Source organism: Carettochelys insculpta, chromosome 25, assembly GCF_033958435.1.
Source record: "Carettochelys insculpta isolate YL-2023 chromosome 25, ASM3395843v1, whole genome shotgun sequence".
NCBI classification, from domain to species: domain Eukaryota; kingdom Metazoa; phylum Chordata; order Testudines; family Carettochelyidae; genus Carettochelys; species Carettochelys insculpta.
Window position 1 is genome coordinate 2438210 of NC_134161.1, and position 17769 is coordinate 2455978.

Here is a 17769-nt window from a genome sequence, read left to right on the forward strand (position 1 = left end):
TCCAAGGTATTTTCTTCATTAATGCGGTGTCTGCACCGGCCTTGCGTGGCACCTCGCTATAAAGAAAAGAAAATCCATGCTCTTGAGTGGCAGAGGCCATTAATGTCCTATGGGAGCGAGGGTCTTTCTGTCCTCATGCCTTGCAAAACCTTCTGAAGTTACTAACTTTGGGTCAAATGAGGATGGAGAGCGGCTGTCGTGCAGTGTCACATGGGGTCCCTTCAGCCGTTCTGAGCTGGAGGCCTTGTTTTCCTTTTGCTTTGGGTGGAGCTCCTGTGTAGTCCATGGTAGAAAGTAAGCCACACCTGTGTCCATGACTCAGTCAGGCCCCACAAAGGGCACATGTATGTTTGCTGTTTGCCACGGACTCTGCAGACAGAAGTGTTCTTGTCTGTTGCTTCAAAAAAATACCCTTGTTGCAGACAGAGTATAAAGCCATGTCCCTGTGCTACTGAGTGACTGGTTTTCTTGTTGCTCTCCTGTAGAATGTGAGCACTTAATCCGCCATATGCTGGTCCTGGACCCGAGTAAGCGACTCTCAATGGAGCAGATTTGCAAACACAAGTGGATGAAGCTTGGGGAAGCTGATGCGGAGTTTGACAGGGTGAGCGGGCAGATGCTCCGGTGTGTCCATATCCTGAGCAGGGGTGAGGAATCTTGCGTGCCGGTTTTAGGGAGGAGAGCTGAAGAGTGAACCTGCATGCCTGTTGGAAACCATTAGACCTGCTCAAAAACGCACGTCACGCCCTGTGTTAAGAGTTAACATTTCCCAAGTGCAATTGTGCTGGTATTTCCTTCTCCCGAAAGGCCAGGTAGCTTACCCCCCATTGCCCCTTTTCTCTTGGCCTCGAGATTGTTCATCTTGGTAGCTCCAGGCCGTTGGATTGCTTTGATTGTCCTGCAGATGCCGTGCCTGGGTTTGTGGGCACCAGTCACATTGTCCACACTCATAGCTGGCCCCCAGGATTACATGTTAAAGTGAAGTGAGAGGCTGTTTCTGCTCCCGCTTTGCCCAGGCAGGCCACGGTACCCTGAGTGTTCAGATACTGTGCTGAGCTGTTCCAGCTTGTGAACATTTGCCCCCCTCGGGGTGCTGAGCACTGACAGTCTTTGCGTGCCCTTGCAGTTAATAGCAGAATGTCAGCACCTCAAGTTTGAAAGGCAGATGGAACCACTGAACGAAGACGTGCTCTTAGCAATGGTGGATATGGGGCTGGACAAAGAGCGCACACTACAGGTAACTCAAACCGGTAGGCATATGCCTCTTACTGGGCTGCTGCTGGTCAGTGACACATTGGTGGCTGATCACACCTGCCAATTAACACTTTGTTCTGCAGAATGGGGGTGGGAGGCAGAAGAGAGTGTATATGCATTATTAGGGGAAAAAAATCTCTTCTTATCCTTCCCTTGCTAGTCGCTAAGAACAGATGCCTATGATCACTACAGTGCAATCTATAGCCTGCTGTGTGACCGACTGAAGAGACACAAGAACCTGCGCATCACAGCACCTCCCAGCGTGCCTCAGGCCATGACCTTCTCCACGCCAGCTAACATCCAGGTGGGCCCCGCGTAGGTGGGGGTGTTGCATCACTGCAGGGTTAGTCGTTACTTCTTTGCAAAGCTCAGCATGGTCAGAGCTTGTTTAGCTGGGGAAGTAAAGTGACAAGCGTGAAGGAACTCAAGTGCTCAGCCAGATAAGGAGAGATGAGTAGGTTGTTTGCCTGAGTGGTTGGTTTTCATGTATTTCAACATTACTGTACTCTAGAGGTTTGCGACTTTCTGGCTGTGGGCCTCGAACTTTATTTACTCCAGTGTCTTTCATGCACTGCCTGCCCCAACCTGCTGTCCCTTGGAGAGCAGTGGCAGACATCCATATAGCTGAAGGGCGGACGGGGGATGTGCTGGGCTAAGAAATGGAGAGTGGAGGACCTGGGTTTGGGGAGAGGAAGCTGTTTCTGTGGCAGCAGTGACTGCTGAGGAGTCCAGTTCTCTCGCTTGAACAGAGGTTGGGCTATGAGGAGGAGCACACAAGCTGCTGATCTGAAATGTAGAGGGGTAGGGAGAGGAGCTCCTGAGGGGGCTGAAGCAAGTCTATTTCCAGGGGAGGGAGAGAGGTTGCAGGATGAAGAAAAGAGCCTTAGAACTGACTCCTGGATCTGCCTTTCATCCTCAAGTGGCTGTACCACTATGCCTCTTCAGCCTGACCCTGTTTGCAGCATCTGGGAGTGCAGCTGTGTTTGATATCAGGGCGGGAGAGGTGGAGAAAGATGTAGCAGAGCTTGGAGGTGGGATCCCTTCTGCAAGTGGCTGATGTATGGGGGAGAAGGTGACACCCCCACCCCGAAGAGCGTTGTGCTACCTAGGCTGTTAGCAGCTGACAAGGAGGGAGAGTCACAACCCAGTAGGCTTGGCTGCAGATTTGCAAATGGAAAGAAACCCGCTGGTTGCCCGTGGTTTTAATTCATTCTCCTTTGCAGGCGGAACAGGCAGGCAACACCGTGAGTATCAGTGTGCCACAAGTCCAACTCATCAACCCCGAGAACCAGATCGTAGAGGCAAGTTGCTTTCCATTACACTGCGAGCGCCCTTTCCTAAGGACCTGCTGGGCAGCTGGCACTTGACTTCTAACCCTCTGCGTTTGTCCCCACCTCAGACTGAGGGAGCAATGACCCTGGACAGTGATGAAGGGGAAGAACCGTCCCCTGAAGCCCTGGTGCGGTACCTCTCGATGAGAAGGCACACTGTGGGAGTGGCTGACCCACGGTTAGTATCAGGCTTTCTCCTGAGTGGGAGCAGAGGGTCCCAGTCCTGCCTCTTTAAGGGTTCCCCTCCACCCCAGTGGATGATGTTTCTCTGGCTTCCCACGCCTGTTGCAGGCACCTGGCCATATAGAGTACAGTGCTTTGACGTGGAGGTTGTAATATGCTTTTACACCTTCATGTTGCTCCTGTTGAGAGGTCCAAAGTTTCATATAATCTGTTAAAATGATGGATTCACATCTTAATGGAAAAAAACATATGTCAAAAACCCACCCTTGATTGTTTAAGAGTGAAATCCCTTTGTGCTCCTGCTCCCCCATACCTAGCTCTGTCTCAGGAGGGTGGAGTGTGGGATTCTTGCTGGAAAGTATTATTTTGTCTGCCTGGGGAAGGCCACCTGAATAGCAGAAATCCATGTCTTTTCCTTAGAAGGGTCCCATATTCCCAGAGGCCTGTCTGGGAGGTCTCTTGGGCAGAGCCACAGTTTCCTCCTCCCCTTCAGGATTTTGCTGGTTTTGTGTAATTGGAAGCAGTGCTGGCTAGAGAGCTTTCCAAACTCCTTTGCCTGTGAGCCACCTGATTTTTAATGTGTTCCTGTCTAGAACTAAGTGGCATGATCCCAGGTGCAACTGGGCTTTGCATGACTGGTTAGCCCTGGCAAATCCCAGTTCTGAGAATCAAAGGGCAGATTCCAAATGAAGAACTTCTGCACTTAATGTCCAGGCACCTGCCCCGAACTGGAGCAATCCTCTGTGAAAGCCAGTGAGGAGCAGAGCTGATTGTAGCCAGGTTGATTTGCTTGGGTTATTGCTAAGTCCTGTGTTTCTGAATGTGATTGCACAGCACGGAAGTGATGGAAGACCTCCAGAAGCTCCTGCCAGGGTTCCCCCGTGTCACTCCACAGGCTCCGTTCCTGCAGGTGACTCCAAACATGAACTTCATGCACAACATGCTGCCTGTGCAGAATCTGCAGCCGACTGGCCAGCTGGAATACAAGGTACCAGCTGTTGTCTGTTTCCCATAACCGCAGCCGGTGCTACATGGCCATACGGGCTGGAGCTCTTGGAGTAGCCCCTTGTCTGCTCTGTATGGTTAGTGAGCAACTTGTTTGCTGAGCCTGGAACTTAGCTCTGTTTGTCACCTACTGCCCTGGACTGTTCCTTTTGTTCTGAGTGAAAACCAAGCCACCCACACCTGGAAATTCAGAAACTTTGGTTGATGGGGTGGAAGAGGTCAGTGATCCTAGTAGCAAATCAGACCCAGGGATCTTGGCTTCCAAGCACATGAAACCCAGAGGCCCAGCCTGTCTTGTGGCTGAAACTCAGGGCAGGAAGTTGGAAGATCTGGGTTCTGCTCCCAGCTCTGCCACTGTCTCTCCGTCAGTGTTTATGCAGGTCGTTCCACCAGTCTGTGCTTCGCTTTCTCCAATGGAGAGATGCTGAATGTAAGGTCATCTCAGCCGAGGCCCATGCGGCTGTTTCCTCTGTCTTTATTAAGTGCTTTGCACTCCTCTGCCAGCAGGCACTGGAGGAGGGAGTGTTTTGTGATGACTCTGTGTTCCTCCTAGGAGCAGTCCTTGCTGCAGCCTCCCACGCTGCAGTTGTTGAACGGAATGGGCCCCCTGGGGCGACGGGCTTCAGACGGGGGAGCCAACATCCAGCTGCATGCACAACAGCTGCTGAAGCGTCCTCGAGGCCCTTCCCCACTGGTCACTACGATAGTAAGTAGCAAAGGAAGAACAGCGCTGGTGACATTTACAAACACGGCCTTTTGCTGGCAGAACTGGTAGTGGAAGTCTGGGGAGAGGCACCTGTGAAGCTACTGCAGGGGCAGGCAGGGAATGAAATGCCAGTGTCCCAACCCAGGCAGAGACTCGCCACCTGCCATTTGCTTTTGCTTTCCTTCCTTTGGGACTTTCCTCCTATAATGATGCCCCCTTGCGGGAGCATTTCCTCACCTTTTCCCTTCACCCTCTCTACCCACCTGCTCTCCAGAGGCAAAGCTGAGGCTGGATTCAAAGAAACCTTTGAAAACCGCCAGTGGCTTCACTGCCCGACTCGGCAGGTTCTGGGCAGGGGCCCTCTCCTCCGTGCGCTGAGCAGAAGGGCTGGTGGCCTCCCTCTCCCACAACGGCTACGCTCCTAGAACTTAAAACTCCTTCGGCCCTTCAGTTGCCAGGTGGCTCCTGAGCGCTTTGCCTTTCCCGGCAGCCCTTTCCTAGCTCCTGAGATCCTTCAGCATTGCTGCTTGCTTAGCATCTGCCTCTTGGTCTCGTCCTTCGTGACCCCGCTTTCCGAATGGGCATGTCTGACTGTAGCCCAAGTAGTGCTGCCTGTCGGGGCCTGAAGGCAGCCCTCCAGGGGATCTGTCTCTTTCCCATTATGTCGGGGGAGGCGTTGCATGTTTCCAAGGTGAAGCTGACATTCGCTGTCCGTGTTTCTAACCTCTCGGTTCCATTCTGTTGTCGTGGATCTTACTGGAGTTGTCAGCTGGAATCTGCCCAGTTCATCTTCCATTTCCTTCCACTAACGACCTGCACAAAATTGCTAGCTGTAGAGACCAGGCATCTTGCTGCTGTGGGGAGTGTGATGTGCTGATGCCAAGTGGGTCTGTGGTTTATCGGTCAGTCGTAGTCGTAGAAAAGTTTCTCCTCTTCAGAAGTGCTGGGAAGAGCGTGAAGTTTGCAGCCCCCTCTCTCAGGTTTCTTTGCAACTTTCTTGCCTTATCTGATGAGAGAAAGGAAAGCCTGCCGCCGTGAAGCTCCAGGATGTTACTGTGGGCTGGGCTCCCCCTGGAGACACGTGTGGTAACTCCATTTGCTGCTAGCACCTCCCAGGGAAGACACCTGTGTCGAGGCTGCTCCGTGTAGGGAGAGGTGGCGAGGGATTCCGAGTGCCCCCAAATGTCTGGTCCTTAAATGTTCTTCTGGACTCGTCAGCTTCTGCCGCCCAGAAGGGTGCTAAATGAGCCTCTTCTGGAGCCCATGGTTCCCCTTTCCTCTCTTCTCAGGCAGTGGCAGCAGTTACCCCTGTGGATGAGGAGAGCTCCGATGGGGAGCCGGATCAGGAAGCTGTGCAGAGGTAACCTCCCACCCGTTGGCCTTTCCCCTTGTGCTGCTGGGAAGGCTCACCTTGTGGTTCCCTAAAGCTGATTTACAAAACCCAACCAATCAACCTCATCCCAAGCTGCAGGCAATCATTACGGGGAGGGTTTCAGCTCTTCCTTTGAGGGTGCTTGTTCCTACCAGGCAGCTACTCTCCCTGACACTAACAGGCGATCGAGTCTGTAAAAATATTGACCTCTCCTGAAATCCGGCAGGCCGATGGAGCAATAGGGTCTCCAGAACCTCTGAGCACTCAACGACTTTGCGTAGGTTGCACCAGCATGTGACACAAACTAACCTGCATAGCTAGTGCTTAAAAACCGCACCCTCCCTCATCCCTGCTGAAAGACTGGAGAACTGCTCTCATTTTATCTGTGCAGCTTTTGGACCAAGACCTGCAGTAAACATGCAACTCTGATGCCTCAAATGAAGTTAGTTTGATAAAAATGCGGGGGGGGGGTCTCCATAGTCCTTCAGACTTCTGTCCATAGCAGTAAGTCCTGTAATAGTCTGCTCCAAAACGAGAGAAGCAGTCCCATGTTGACTCAGAAACTGGACTTCTCTCACCAGTCAAAGTGTGTACCAAGGTTCTGCCTCCAGCCAAAAACACTAACACCGTCCTTGTTAATACCTCCATGGTGGCTTTCAGGTAGCTAGTTGTTGTGCTAACCACCCAGTGCAGATCATCCTGCTGACTAAGTTCCATGGATTCTCCCCATATCTGATGAGCTAGAACCTTGAACTGGCGCTTTCTCAGCCTTTGTGGATATTGCCTTTCCAGGAGGATGCAGATGAGAGAGTTGCTAATAAAGCCCTATGATATTCCTATAGCCCTTGGGACCTCCGCTGGTCTCGGTTCTCATGGTGATAAGGCAGTTGGGTACAATAGGGGCTAGTCCAGCATGTGCGCCCAGATTCACTTGTCTACCTGACTTGAGAACATGGTACACGTTGAAGAGTCCCATGTGCTGTTTCCATTGGCTACGAGTCTCCCACCCTTCATCCGTACACAGTTGAGGCCAGAGGTAGCCAAAGGGTGGCCCAAAAAGCTGTACACTGCCACCCCAGTCATCCTTGTCCTTATTATGGAGGCTTAGCCCGCAGACATTGATGGCCCCAGCATGCAATGCTTTAGCTTAACAAAAAGCAGTCTTGCCCTCCGTCAATAGCAAACGCTGTATCTTGGCATCAGAACACCTGCGATGGCCCTGCTCAGATCGGTGTAGAAGTTGCAAGCTGGGGCCTGCAGTCTCTTGGGCCACCACTCCAAATTGTAAAGCTGAACATACTTGCAGTCTTTTCCATTTGGGGCACATCAGGCGCAGCCCTGTGGCTTCTGGCGACTTGCCGCTGTGTTCTCCCCGGCCAAGGTTTGAACACCTGGGTTTTCAAAATCTTGGCCTTCAGGTGAACCCTGTAAGGCTGCAAGAGTTACTCTTGGCAGGAAGGGTTTGGAGAGCAAGGGTAAAAATTCCAAATGTGTGTGCAGGACCTAGCAGCCCAACTCTCGCTGTAAGGCCATGGGATGCAGGTTCTCAGGTACCTAAGTCACCTCTGATAAACACTTAGCTACTTCTAAAAATACTACCCCCTAGCCTTCACATGTGATGACCCCACATTCTGCATCTCTGCTGGATGGGACCAGGCTCGAAGCGCGCTGAGGGGTGCGTATTAACCCTCCTCCCCACCCTCTGATGCTATGACATGCCACTAATCAGCAGTAGAAGAGTAAACAGTATTAACACTGGGGACAGAGGCTAATATTTATCTTTTCTGAACACTGGCTGCAATGCCTTCTACAGCAACCGCAGGGCACCTTTGCCCTGGTGTGTGGTAGGTTGGCTGCCCTTGAAAAGTGTGCATGCTAGTCCTCATGCCCAGGGTGCAATCACATCTCTTCAGAGCTTGCAAAACGTTTTTTCCACCCAAACACGTGATTGGATTGTTCCCTGGACACATGAGATCAATGATGGTAGCAAAGCGCATTGTGAAGCTCTTTGGGAAAGCCTCCCTTTCTCCCTCAAGTGGATCTTCAACATTTAGTGGCTCAGACTTTTTGGCAAGTCACCACAACACTAAGTACTCTTCGTTCTGTTAACCTGCTGCTTTTTGTGTCAATGGATAATGCTTTTTGCAGAGCTTTAGTTTTAAGTGCTGCTGTTTTTCCCCCGTTTGTACGAGTTTTAGTTACAGATGTTGAATATAAATCAAACTGAAGTATTTGTAATCTCTCTCTTACCCTCTGGCTTTGTGTATGCTAACGGTCTTTGTAGCCACAGTTAACCATGAGTGCAGTTTCCCCCGAGTTAGCAATGGTGGGAGGGTTAGCCTAGGCCAGGAACAGGTGCTGATCCCTCTCTGTCCTTGAATCTTGCTCTGTTTCCGCCATTGCTAGCACCTGAGAAGCTGGCCTAGTGTTTGCCCAAGAGGACAGAACATCCAAGGATAGCTGCATCCTTTGCTGTCTCACTGAATCAGGCCCTTTCTGCCTTGCTTGGCTTGGGCATCCAGAAATCCACTACGGGAACTATAGGGCTAAAAACCCCCAAGCCAGCCCTGAAGTTGCCTACAGCAGGCAGCAGGGGCTGCTGCTCCAGCAAGGGAATGGGCCACACCAGCTCCTCTCTTCCCCTTGCCTTTTTTTGCTTTAGACCTCATTGGTGCAGCCATCATCCCTTGATTCCCAGGCTGTGCTAGAAGTGTCCACAAGCAAGGACTAGATGGCGCACTTCACACGCACTCTTCCGCTCTCTGCCTCGGCATTGAGATCCAGGATGGGTCAGCCAGAGAGTGCAAAGGGCAGGTCGCAGCCTGATCTCCAGCTGCGATAGCTGTGTCGTAAATGCCGTCATCCGGTGTGGAGCCATTCCGCGCGGTGAACTCTGCTCAGACTGGAGATTGAAACCGTTGCAGGGCAGGGCTGAAGTGCACAGACTGAGCCGTGCAGAGAAATACACCACAGTGTCTGTCCGCACTGTGTCGAGCCCTCTGGGCGAATGCGGTTCATGTTACTCGCACAAACAGTCCCATGGGCATTAGTGCATATGCTGTAAGGCAGGCAGTGCTCTGACTCTTCAGGGTAGCACCACTTCATGGGACAGAATCCCTGTAGGAAGCAACTCGAGTCACTGCAGCTAGCTGTCAGTGGATGTGCTCGAGAATCCCCTGGGAGGTGAGGTAAAGCTTTCCTCCTGAGATGGTGAATGGCCATTCGGTTCCGTGCCAAGGCTGGCATGGAAATAAAGCTGGTGATGACTTCAGGCCTCCACTAGGCAGTTAGGGTCCCTTTAATCTGAGAGGCATTGGCGGCACAGTTTCTCTTTCCTGGGTGTTACTCACAGCAGGCTCTGAGCACTGCAGCGTGCATTTTTCTTTCCTAATTACTCTCTGGATTATCAGCTTCTGCTCCCTTCTTCTGGAGTATTCCCATCAGTCTCTTCCACTTATAAAATGTGCTCCTGCTTGTTGCAGATACTTGGCAAATAGGTCAAAAAGGCACACTCTGGCACTGACCAACCCAACAGCTGAAATCCCTCCAGACTTGCAGAGGCAGCTAGGACAGCAGTCTTTTCGATCCCGGGCTTGGGCTCCACACCTGGTACCCGATCAGCACCGGTGAGTAATGGCACCGGCTGTTCAGGCAGCTCCGTGCCTGGGAACCTGCTCAGATGTCGTCTGACTGGAGCGCAGCAAAAGTCCAGCTTAGCAGACGGGGGTTAAGCGAAAGAAGGAGCAGACCCTCGAAGCAGAAGCTGGCTGCCCCGGTGGGACGTGCTTCGTTTCTGAGCAGATGGCGCTCCTCACGTCCTTAGTGCGTGATGAGGGGATCCGTGTGCTCCTGGGCAAGGGTCAGTTGGCTCTTCCCCTCCGGTCCCACTTCTGTGGCTGGAGATGATTTGCCCAGATGGCTGCCTTTGCCCAGGGTTCGGATTAAGCTGTCCAGTTGAGTTGGAAGCTTTGTGGATGTACTAGTAGGCTCAGCCCTGTCGTGGGTCGTACATCTGCTATGGACCATATGGTAGTGGAATGCTGTATGAAGGGCTGCACCGAGAGTACACTATACATAGGTTTAGATCTCTCACTGCACCAGAGTTGTGTGTTTCCACTGCAGAGTCTGTGTGCAAAGCTCCCTGGGGGTCATTTGGTTTCTAATCCCATCCTCTGGTGGAGAGGCTTGCGGGAGAACCACTGCAACTCCCGGGGCTGAGGCCACTGCTGCAAAACTGGATCCAAGCAAAGTAAAATTCTGGAGGAAGGGCCCTCCAGGTTTGAGAACCATTAATTCTGCTGAGTCCTTTGATGCTGCAGCAAATTGGAGATGCTACCGACGCAGGCGTGGCTTACAAATTGCACCATGACCCCCAAACACTGAGGTGCATGACGAGCGTAAACTCCCCGACTCCTTTTGCTTCGATTTCAGTTGCTGAGCAGCTGAGAAAACAGTCCCTAGCAGACCAGATATGCTCGTGTTCTTAAATCCTAGGACTAGCCCCCACTGGCAAGCTTGGTAACACACTCTTTCTTGTAGCCAGATACCTGCTGAGCTGAGCATTGGTGTAATCAGCAGAGACAGGTGAACTCTGAGCCGACTGACTCGGCCTTTGTGCCACGCTGGAACTCTCAAAGACAAAGATGAACCCCGAGTTACCCTGAGTGACTCCTGGGTAGAAACTTGCAGGGAGGCAACAGAGGAGGAGTAAGATTTCTTGGATCACAGAATTGCTTTACAGGACAGAAGAAAAACGCTTGCCCAGTAAATAGACAATACTGTGTGTCCTGCCTCCAGAGTCGCTTCAGAAGAGAGGTTTAAATGAAGGTATTGTTGTGAGTCTGTCTAGAATGAGCCAGCCTGCCCTCTCTGACTCTCAGTTCTCCTCCTGTGTCTGCTCCTCTGTCTTCACGTGCAGAGGGGAGCAGGGGCTCGTTCCTGATTCTCGGTGATGAGCATTTGACGTGTCACAGGGCAACAGACATATCTCAGCTGGAAAGAGGAGAACCTGAAAATGAATCTGGCCCCAGACCAAGTGCCTAGCAGTCTCTGTACACCTCAGATGTGGCTAGTGGAAGCCTATGTCTTGTAGTGTGGCCTAATGTGCAGTAAACCACAAAGTGCTGGCGACTGGACAGCTGTCAGCTTTTATTCTGGTGCCTAACTTAATCTGAATGAAATTGGTCTCAAAATGCATGAATGTAAAAAGCCAGTCTGGCGTGCCGGGGCAGTGGTACTGTGCATCATGCGAGCATGCTTGGGAACCAGATGCACAACACTCTTTGGTCGTGGGCTTTTGCTGCCCATTACTGAGTGGGAAGGTCAGCAGGGCCAGTCCGGCTGGCTGACTGGCAGAAAGGGAACATGCCAGCCCGAGCCTTAGTCAGAACATATTTAAATTTACAGTCGATTAAAACTAAAATGCGTTTTACTGAGCAGGGCCGAGTATGTGACAGTAACTGGAACTGATGCCCTGGAAATGCTACAAGATGAATGAGAACCTTACTTGTGCAAGGGGTAGCTTCTCCCACAGAGAGTCAGCTTTGCCTTTCAGCGCAGGCATCAGCAGACAAGTCTGTACATACATAAAACATTTAAAGGCCCATTTTGTCCAACAAAATTCAGTTGGAAGCCCAGCTTATATGGAGCAAGCTTATCTTCTGTTTGTTTTACAGCCACACCATCCTTAGCAATGCTTTAAAGAGTGATCCCCTAAGTTCCTTTTGCAGACTAATGCCATTGCTGGAGCCATGCTCAAGTCCACTCGCTTTCTGAATGGATTGACTGGGCTGGGAGACTAACTGAGTCCTCCTCTGTTAGCATTTGCTTTGTGGGTAGGGAGAGAGTTCTCTTCAGTAATACTCACACAGGTCGATTCTGGTGGGTAAGAGCACCCTTGCATTTGGCTGATATGTGAGAATCCAGAGTAAAGGGAAGTTTGAGTCTGGAAACTTTTCATCTGACCTCCAGGTCTGGAAAACTCAAGCCTGGTGTGGGGAGGGACGTCTTGTGAGCTCCCTGGCAAACGTTTGCCCTGATCCTAGGCTTGGGCTGTTTGTTCTCTGGTGTTTCTGTCACAAGGGCATGGCATCAAGTATTAGGCAGCTCATTGACTCATTCAAAGGGATGGGCAGGGAGAGGCTGAAACGTGCTGTCCCTAGCAGCGGAAGAGGCCTCTCCCTCTACGCAAAGCTCTATTTCTGCCTTCCCCACCCCAGGCTTTAATGACCTTTTGCACTTGGATGCCAGTCTGTCCTCTGCCTTCTAGCGGCTGCAGAACAGACCCGGTAGCTTTGCAGTCAGCAAAGTCATTCCTGCCCCTGGGGTGTGAGTCTGAGCCACCCCATCCCTGCTGACACAGCAGTGTTTATCTGCACAGCTGGAGACTTAGCAGTGGTTTAAAACTTTGTGTTGCCATTACTAGTTTTGTCTCGAGGGCCCCCTATAAATGCAGGTCCTTGTTGGACATCCCTCCCTCCCCCTAGCCCATCCCTCTGTGCTCACAAGAGTGCAGCATTTGGCAAAACCTGTGCAGATCAAAGCTCCCTCATCTGGCAGGGCCGGCACGTGATCATGCTTGGAATAACCCAGTCTGAAGGGCGCCTGCCTCTCTTGTCTAGACGATGTGAGAGCCCAGAAGCCTGTGTGTGCTGAGAGGGGGCAGGTCATTCTGCCAGGTGGCCTAAGGGGGCAGCTTCCATCCTCCACAGATGTCTGGGTTACAGTGATACTGGTGCCACTTCTGAGGCACAAATCAGTATTTTCCAGTTTCCCTCTTTCCCAAGTGTTGATGGGATTTCCTGCCCTTCTCTCAGTACACAGCAAAGTCTCTCTCTAGGGGTACCTGCAGGAAAAGCTGCGGAGATGGGGTTTGGGTGAGAGCGGGAGTTACACTGATCATGCTCCTGGGCTCGTGTACAGTAGAAATCCTCAGGTGCCAGGCAATGATACTCCATTCAGGTCTCCCCTTAGAGAACGGGCCTCTCCATAGAAAGACAGCAGAAATACCTCGTCTAAGTAGCGTTCCCCAGAGCAGGTCACGGAACGTGCAGCAGTTTTTCTTAGCAGAGAGTATTCCCGCCTGCCTAGAACAGGGAACCTCCAGATAGGTTCAAGTGTCGCAGTGTACAAGAAAAAGGCTCTTGACTAAAGAAACGCCTGTCGAATGGCGTCTGTGGATCCAAGCGCCAGGCCATTTCGTATGGCCAGTTACGGACTGGTGCCCAGTTGTAATCTAGTTAGGAAATAAATCAGTCTTAGAGAAGATGGGTCTGGCCTGGCACAGAGTGGACTTGCTAACTCTGCTGGGGATGAGTTAACGGATGGCACTTTACTGCTCCATCTGAGACGGAACGTCTGGGCAGGCGGAACCTGGCAGGGCTGATGTCCAGCTAACGTCTCTGTAGTCGCGTGTGTTTTTCAGCAGGCATCACTAACCCTTTCCCCCCTGTGTTCAGCTCTGTTTACAAGGACTCAAACACCCTGCACCTCCCCACTGAGCGCTTCTCCCCGGTTCGTCGTTTCTCTGACGGTGCTGCCAGCATCCAGGCCTTCAAAGCCCACCTGGAGAAAATGGGCAACAACAGCAGCATCAAACAGCTCCAGCAGGTAAAGGAAGGAAGAGGCGGGCAGTGGATCAGCTGGGGTCACTGACTTCAGAGGCAGAGGGAGCCTTGTCTCCTGGCTCTAGCCATTCATCAGGCCCAATGCAAGGGAGCATATTCTCTCTCTCCTTCTGGGGATTGGGATGTGCTTTGTAGACTTGCCCTCATCCTCTTGACCTCAGCTGCAGCCTGGGGATCTTGGGGGGCTTCCCCCTTGGCTGAGAGTTTGACATATCACGGTAGAAACACACGTACGGTACCAGGAGTCGTGCTCCAGTGAGGAATGTGGGCTCTGGTACCCGTGCTCCCTAGAAATGTTGCCGTAGCCTTTCTTCCCCAGCCTCTCCTGCAGGGAAACCAGCCCCCCCAGTCCCGTGTCAGAGTTCGCCTGCCTGTCGTTGGGCTTGTCCGGTTGTGCGACCGTTTTGAATAACAGTATGGGGCTGCGTGGAGTAACAAGATGGAGGAACAGTCTTGAATATCCCCTTAGCAGCTCAAAGCCAGTGGTGCTTTCACCAGTTTGGAATGGCGCAGAAGTGCCCCTGCTGCCTGGTTTCCCCACCGCCTCGTGTCATGCCCCAGGGGCCACCGAAAGGCCGTTGTGCTCTGCGGTGACATGAGTTGCGCAGCGCTCTCCTGGACCTTGCTGGGAGTCATGCTGTTGATTTTCAGGTGGAGTTGGACTGGCCCTAAGACAGGGGTTTTCCCAGGCAGCACAACTGGAGCACGAGATGCTAATTGTCTCTCAGGGCTTTCACGTCGGCTGGTTTTCACTTCCACTCCTCGCAGTTGCGGGGTAAGGAGACTAAAATAGCCCCTGAGCGTAGCTCCACGAGCGTCTGTTCTGTCCTGTCGTGCGTGAGAGCTGGGCTGACCCTGGCATCGCGCACACGGACGCGGCTGATGGCGTGGGTTCAGGTTTCCGTTCCACAGCCTCTGCATTTTCGCCGGCTCTGTCCGCCAGGGAGACTGAAGAGCGAAGCCTGTTTTGCACAGCAGGGTCGCTGTGCCAGAAGGTGTCACCTTGTGGGTGTGTTGAATTCCTTGCAGGAGTGTGAGCAGCTGCAGAAGATGTACGGTGGGCACATGGATGAGAGAACTCTGGAGAAGACGCAGCAGCAGCACATGTTGTACCAGCAGGAGCAGCATCATCAGATTCTCCATCAGCAGATCCAGGTACTGGAGCCGGGACCCTGCTCCCTGAATCCTAGCCAGGTTTTCCCGCTGGGTGCCACGAAGAGGCATGAAAAGGCCCTGTGGGAGGAGGCAGGAAAGCTTCTGTATGGGTGGAAGGTGAGACTCCTCCACGTGCTGTACTGAGGAGCCAGTGGGACGGCTTCCAGGCAGGGTATGGACAGCGAGATCTTGTGTCTCGGGTTCAGGATTTGGAGAGCGCTGGTCTTTCTTAATGTGTTGGTCCAGACTCTGTTAGTGAGGTGGAACTGCCTGGTCCTAAATACTGCTTGTTGCTCTTCTTTCCGGTGTCTGGCTCAGGATTGTATTCGCCCACCCCAGCCATCTCCACCCTTGCAAGCTCCAGGGGAAAACCAGCCAGCACTGCTCACCCACCAGCTGCAGAGGTAAAGAGGGGTTTGCTTGGAAAACGTGCTGCGGGGGGGTGGCAGCTGTAGCCCAGAGATGCCCTTAGCCTGTGCCGGGGCCAACTGGAGGCATATAACCTTTGAGAGCTAGGACTTGCTCCTAGGGACGCATGCAGGCTCCAGCTGGAGCTGGAGCAGCGCACGTCTCTGGCAATCAGGTGCTGAACACGTCTGTCCAAGAGGACCTTGGAAGTAATCGGTGGCCGGAACATTGTTTTAAACTGAGGCCAAACTGCCGCACCTGCCCCAGAATGCGGGCCAGCTGACAGGAGCTCCACGCCCCAGGGGAGCACAGTCCATGGGCTCCCTGCTCTCTTCCTTCAGAGAGAGCTGCAAACCATCCCCTGCCCAAGGAAACCCTGGCACCGCCCTTTAGTCGTGCCCCCCACCCGCCCTCCTTCCCTCTCTGCCCCTCCAGTCACCCTGCACAGCTCGGTCACCTGATGGTCCTGTGCCCAGCTCGGCTCCTTTCCGTCTCTGCCTCCCCTCCCTGGCCTTTGCCCTCCAGCTGTCCTCAGTGCCTGTCCCATCCATGTCCTTCCCCTCCCACCCCCTGCTCCTTTCTCCCAGTTGGCCCAGACTATCTCTGCCTCTACCCCTCCACTCTTTCCCTTCCCAGGCTGGCTCCCCTGTCCCCCTCCACACCCTCAGCCCGGCTCTCCCCTTCCCCACTTACTCACACGGTTACAATCTCGGGGCTCCCCTGCCACCCTGCAGCTCCGTGGATCCCATCTCCAGGGCTCCCCAGAGTCCTAACACGCTGCTTCAGCAGCGCTATTTAAAAGGGTCCCCTTAGGTCCGCCAGGCCCCCGTGCAGTTGCCCCCTTTGGCCCCCTCTGCCAGCGGAGGTGCATTTCAGTAATAGCCTGAGCACTCTCTGGCACCTCGCGTGCCATTAACCCTTTACCGGCGCTGAGTGCTGCTGGAACAGTTTTTTGGGTTGGGCTGTAGCTCAGCAACCAGCTGCCTCTTACTCCTGTCCTTGCCCTTCACCACCCAAGGCTGGGGCCACAGCTGGAGCCAAAAGTGGAGCCTTGTGTGCGAATCCAGAAGCTGGGTCCCTGCTGGTGGAAACATGGGCTGCAAAACCTGGGGGTGTTGCAGTACCCTGGCACCCTTGCTTCCAATGCCTATGCAAATACTCTTTGTATACCCTTGGCCTCCCCCTCCATTTCCTCCGTTGGCTAACAATTATCAACCCATTCTACAGCTGAGGAAGGCTGAGAGCCGTGCAGTAGGTAATGGAGACGTACATATGCATACATATATATCTCATAGAACTGGAAGGGACCTCAAGGAGTCCAGGCCCCTGCACTCGCAGCAGGAACTAGCGTCATGCCTGATCGTTCCTGACTCACCATAAATGTAAAAAAATCCGAATCCAGAATTCCTGCATCCCAGGCCTGTGCTCTGGGCCATACCCGCTTAGCCAAATAGCTCCTGAAGGTACAAGGGACGTGATACTGCTAAGCTTTTAAGATGCTAAAGGAGTGTTTTGTATTTGTTTATTTAAAAAGCGCTTTGAGTTCCATTCGAAAACTTGACCCAGGCATCTCCATCAGGAAGGGCGATTTACAAAGATGCTTATTGTCTTGCATAGGTTACGGATTCAGCCATCTAGTCCACCCCCGAACCACCCTAATAATCATCTCTTCAGGCAGCCGAACAGCAGCCCCCCGCCTGTGAATACCAGCGTGCTCCGGACTCATGGTAAGCGCTGAGTATACCAACCTGTCTGTCTGCCTTTTGTGCACGATGATTGTTAGACCCTTCTGGTTTTATAAAGCACTTGGGGAACCAGTTCGTGTCTTTCCAAATTCTAGCGCCTGGCACGTATAGCCTGTCTGAAAGAGACGCCATTATCAGAGGACTTGCACAGGAGCTTGCCAGCTGGAATGTGTTGTCGCATTTCATGTCCTGAGATCCTTGCTCATCATTTCTGGGGGCCAGGAGGAGGAAGACTTTTCTCTGGTTATGCAAATAACTTTATCCTGGTGTTTTCTTTTGCTTTGCAATACTTCTAGCTGTGGCTGCGATACAATAAAATAGTCAGGGAAGGCGTATGCCTCATCGCTCACTGGAACGCAGCTTGGGCCTACACAACTTGCCGTTGACTGCTGTATCTGTTAAGCAGAACGTGCTGTCAGGCCTTGCGACAGCCCCGTGCAGTTACTCAAAGGGCTTGGTCTTCGCAGGTGCAGCCTCTCCGTCCCAGTTCCAAGGGATGCCTTCCCACAGTGCGATCTTCCAGCAGTCTGGTAACTGCTCCCCTCCCCCGAGCGTGGCCCTGACCTGCATGGGCATGCCGCAGCCATCACAGCCGCAGCAAGTCACCATCCAAGTGCAAGAGCCCGGAGACATGCACAGCAACAGCCTTCTGCAAGGGGCAGCTGTGGCAGGGCAGGGCATGTCCTCCCACCCCCGGGGCATGTCCATCAACCCGAGTGCCAATCAGATCCAAATGCAGCATCGCGCTAACCTGATGGCCTCTCTCCCGTACGGTCACAGGCCGCTGTCCAAGCAGCTGAGTGCTGATAGTGCGGAGTCGCACAGGTAAGGCCGCTGATGAAGTGCACTGACTGTTGTGCTGACCTGGGAGGGGAGGAGGGCAGGAGAAGAGCCACAGAGCTGCTCAGAGGACTGCTGCCCTGGTGCCATACACAGAGGCTGTCTGACGGTCTTCTGAGCAGAGCACCTGCTGCCTGCCGCAGGC

At 52.9% G+C, this 17769-nt stretch overlaps 1 protein-coding gene across 5 annotated transcripts in view; it reads left to right on the forward strand.

Annotated features, from left to right (window-relative positions):
* The window catches only part of SIK3 (SIK family kinase 3), a 155836-nt gene that overhangs the window by 124424 nt on the left and 13643 nt on the right, over positions 1-17769 (forward strand). For 4 of the 5 annotated variants that reach the window (XM_074977149.1, XM_074977150.1, XM_074977151.1 and 1 more), the window contains exons 7-20: positions 486-604; positions 1127-1237; positions 1415-1558; positions 2478-2555; positions 2654-2763; positions 3603-3756; positions 4327-4479; positions 5769-5839; positions 9334-9477; positions 13309-13459; positions 14506-14631; positions 14950-15035; positions 16657-16766; positions 17252-17609. In XM_074977149.1, coding sequence (XP_074833250.1) covers positions 486-604; positions 1127-1237; positions 1415-1558; positions 2478-2555; positions 2654-2763; positions 3603-3756; positions 4327-4479; positions 5769-5839; positions 9334-9477; positions 13309-13459; positions 14506-14631; positions 14950-15035; positions 16657-16766; positions 17252-17609 — 1915 coding nt within the window. The remainder of the gene's footprint in view (positions 1-485; positions 605-1126; positions 1238-1414; positions 1559-2477; positions 2556-2653; positions 2764-3602; positions 3757-4326; positions 4480-5768; positions 5840-9333; positions 9478-13308; positions 13460-14505; positions 14632-14949; positions 15036-16656; positions 16767-17251; positions 17610-17769) is intronic. The other variant, XM_074977152.1, reaches the window with a different exon arrangement.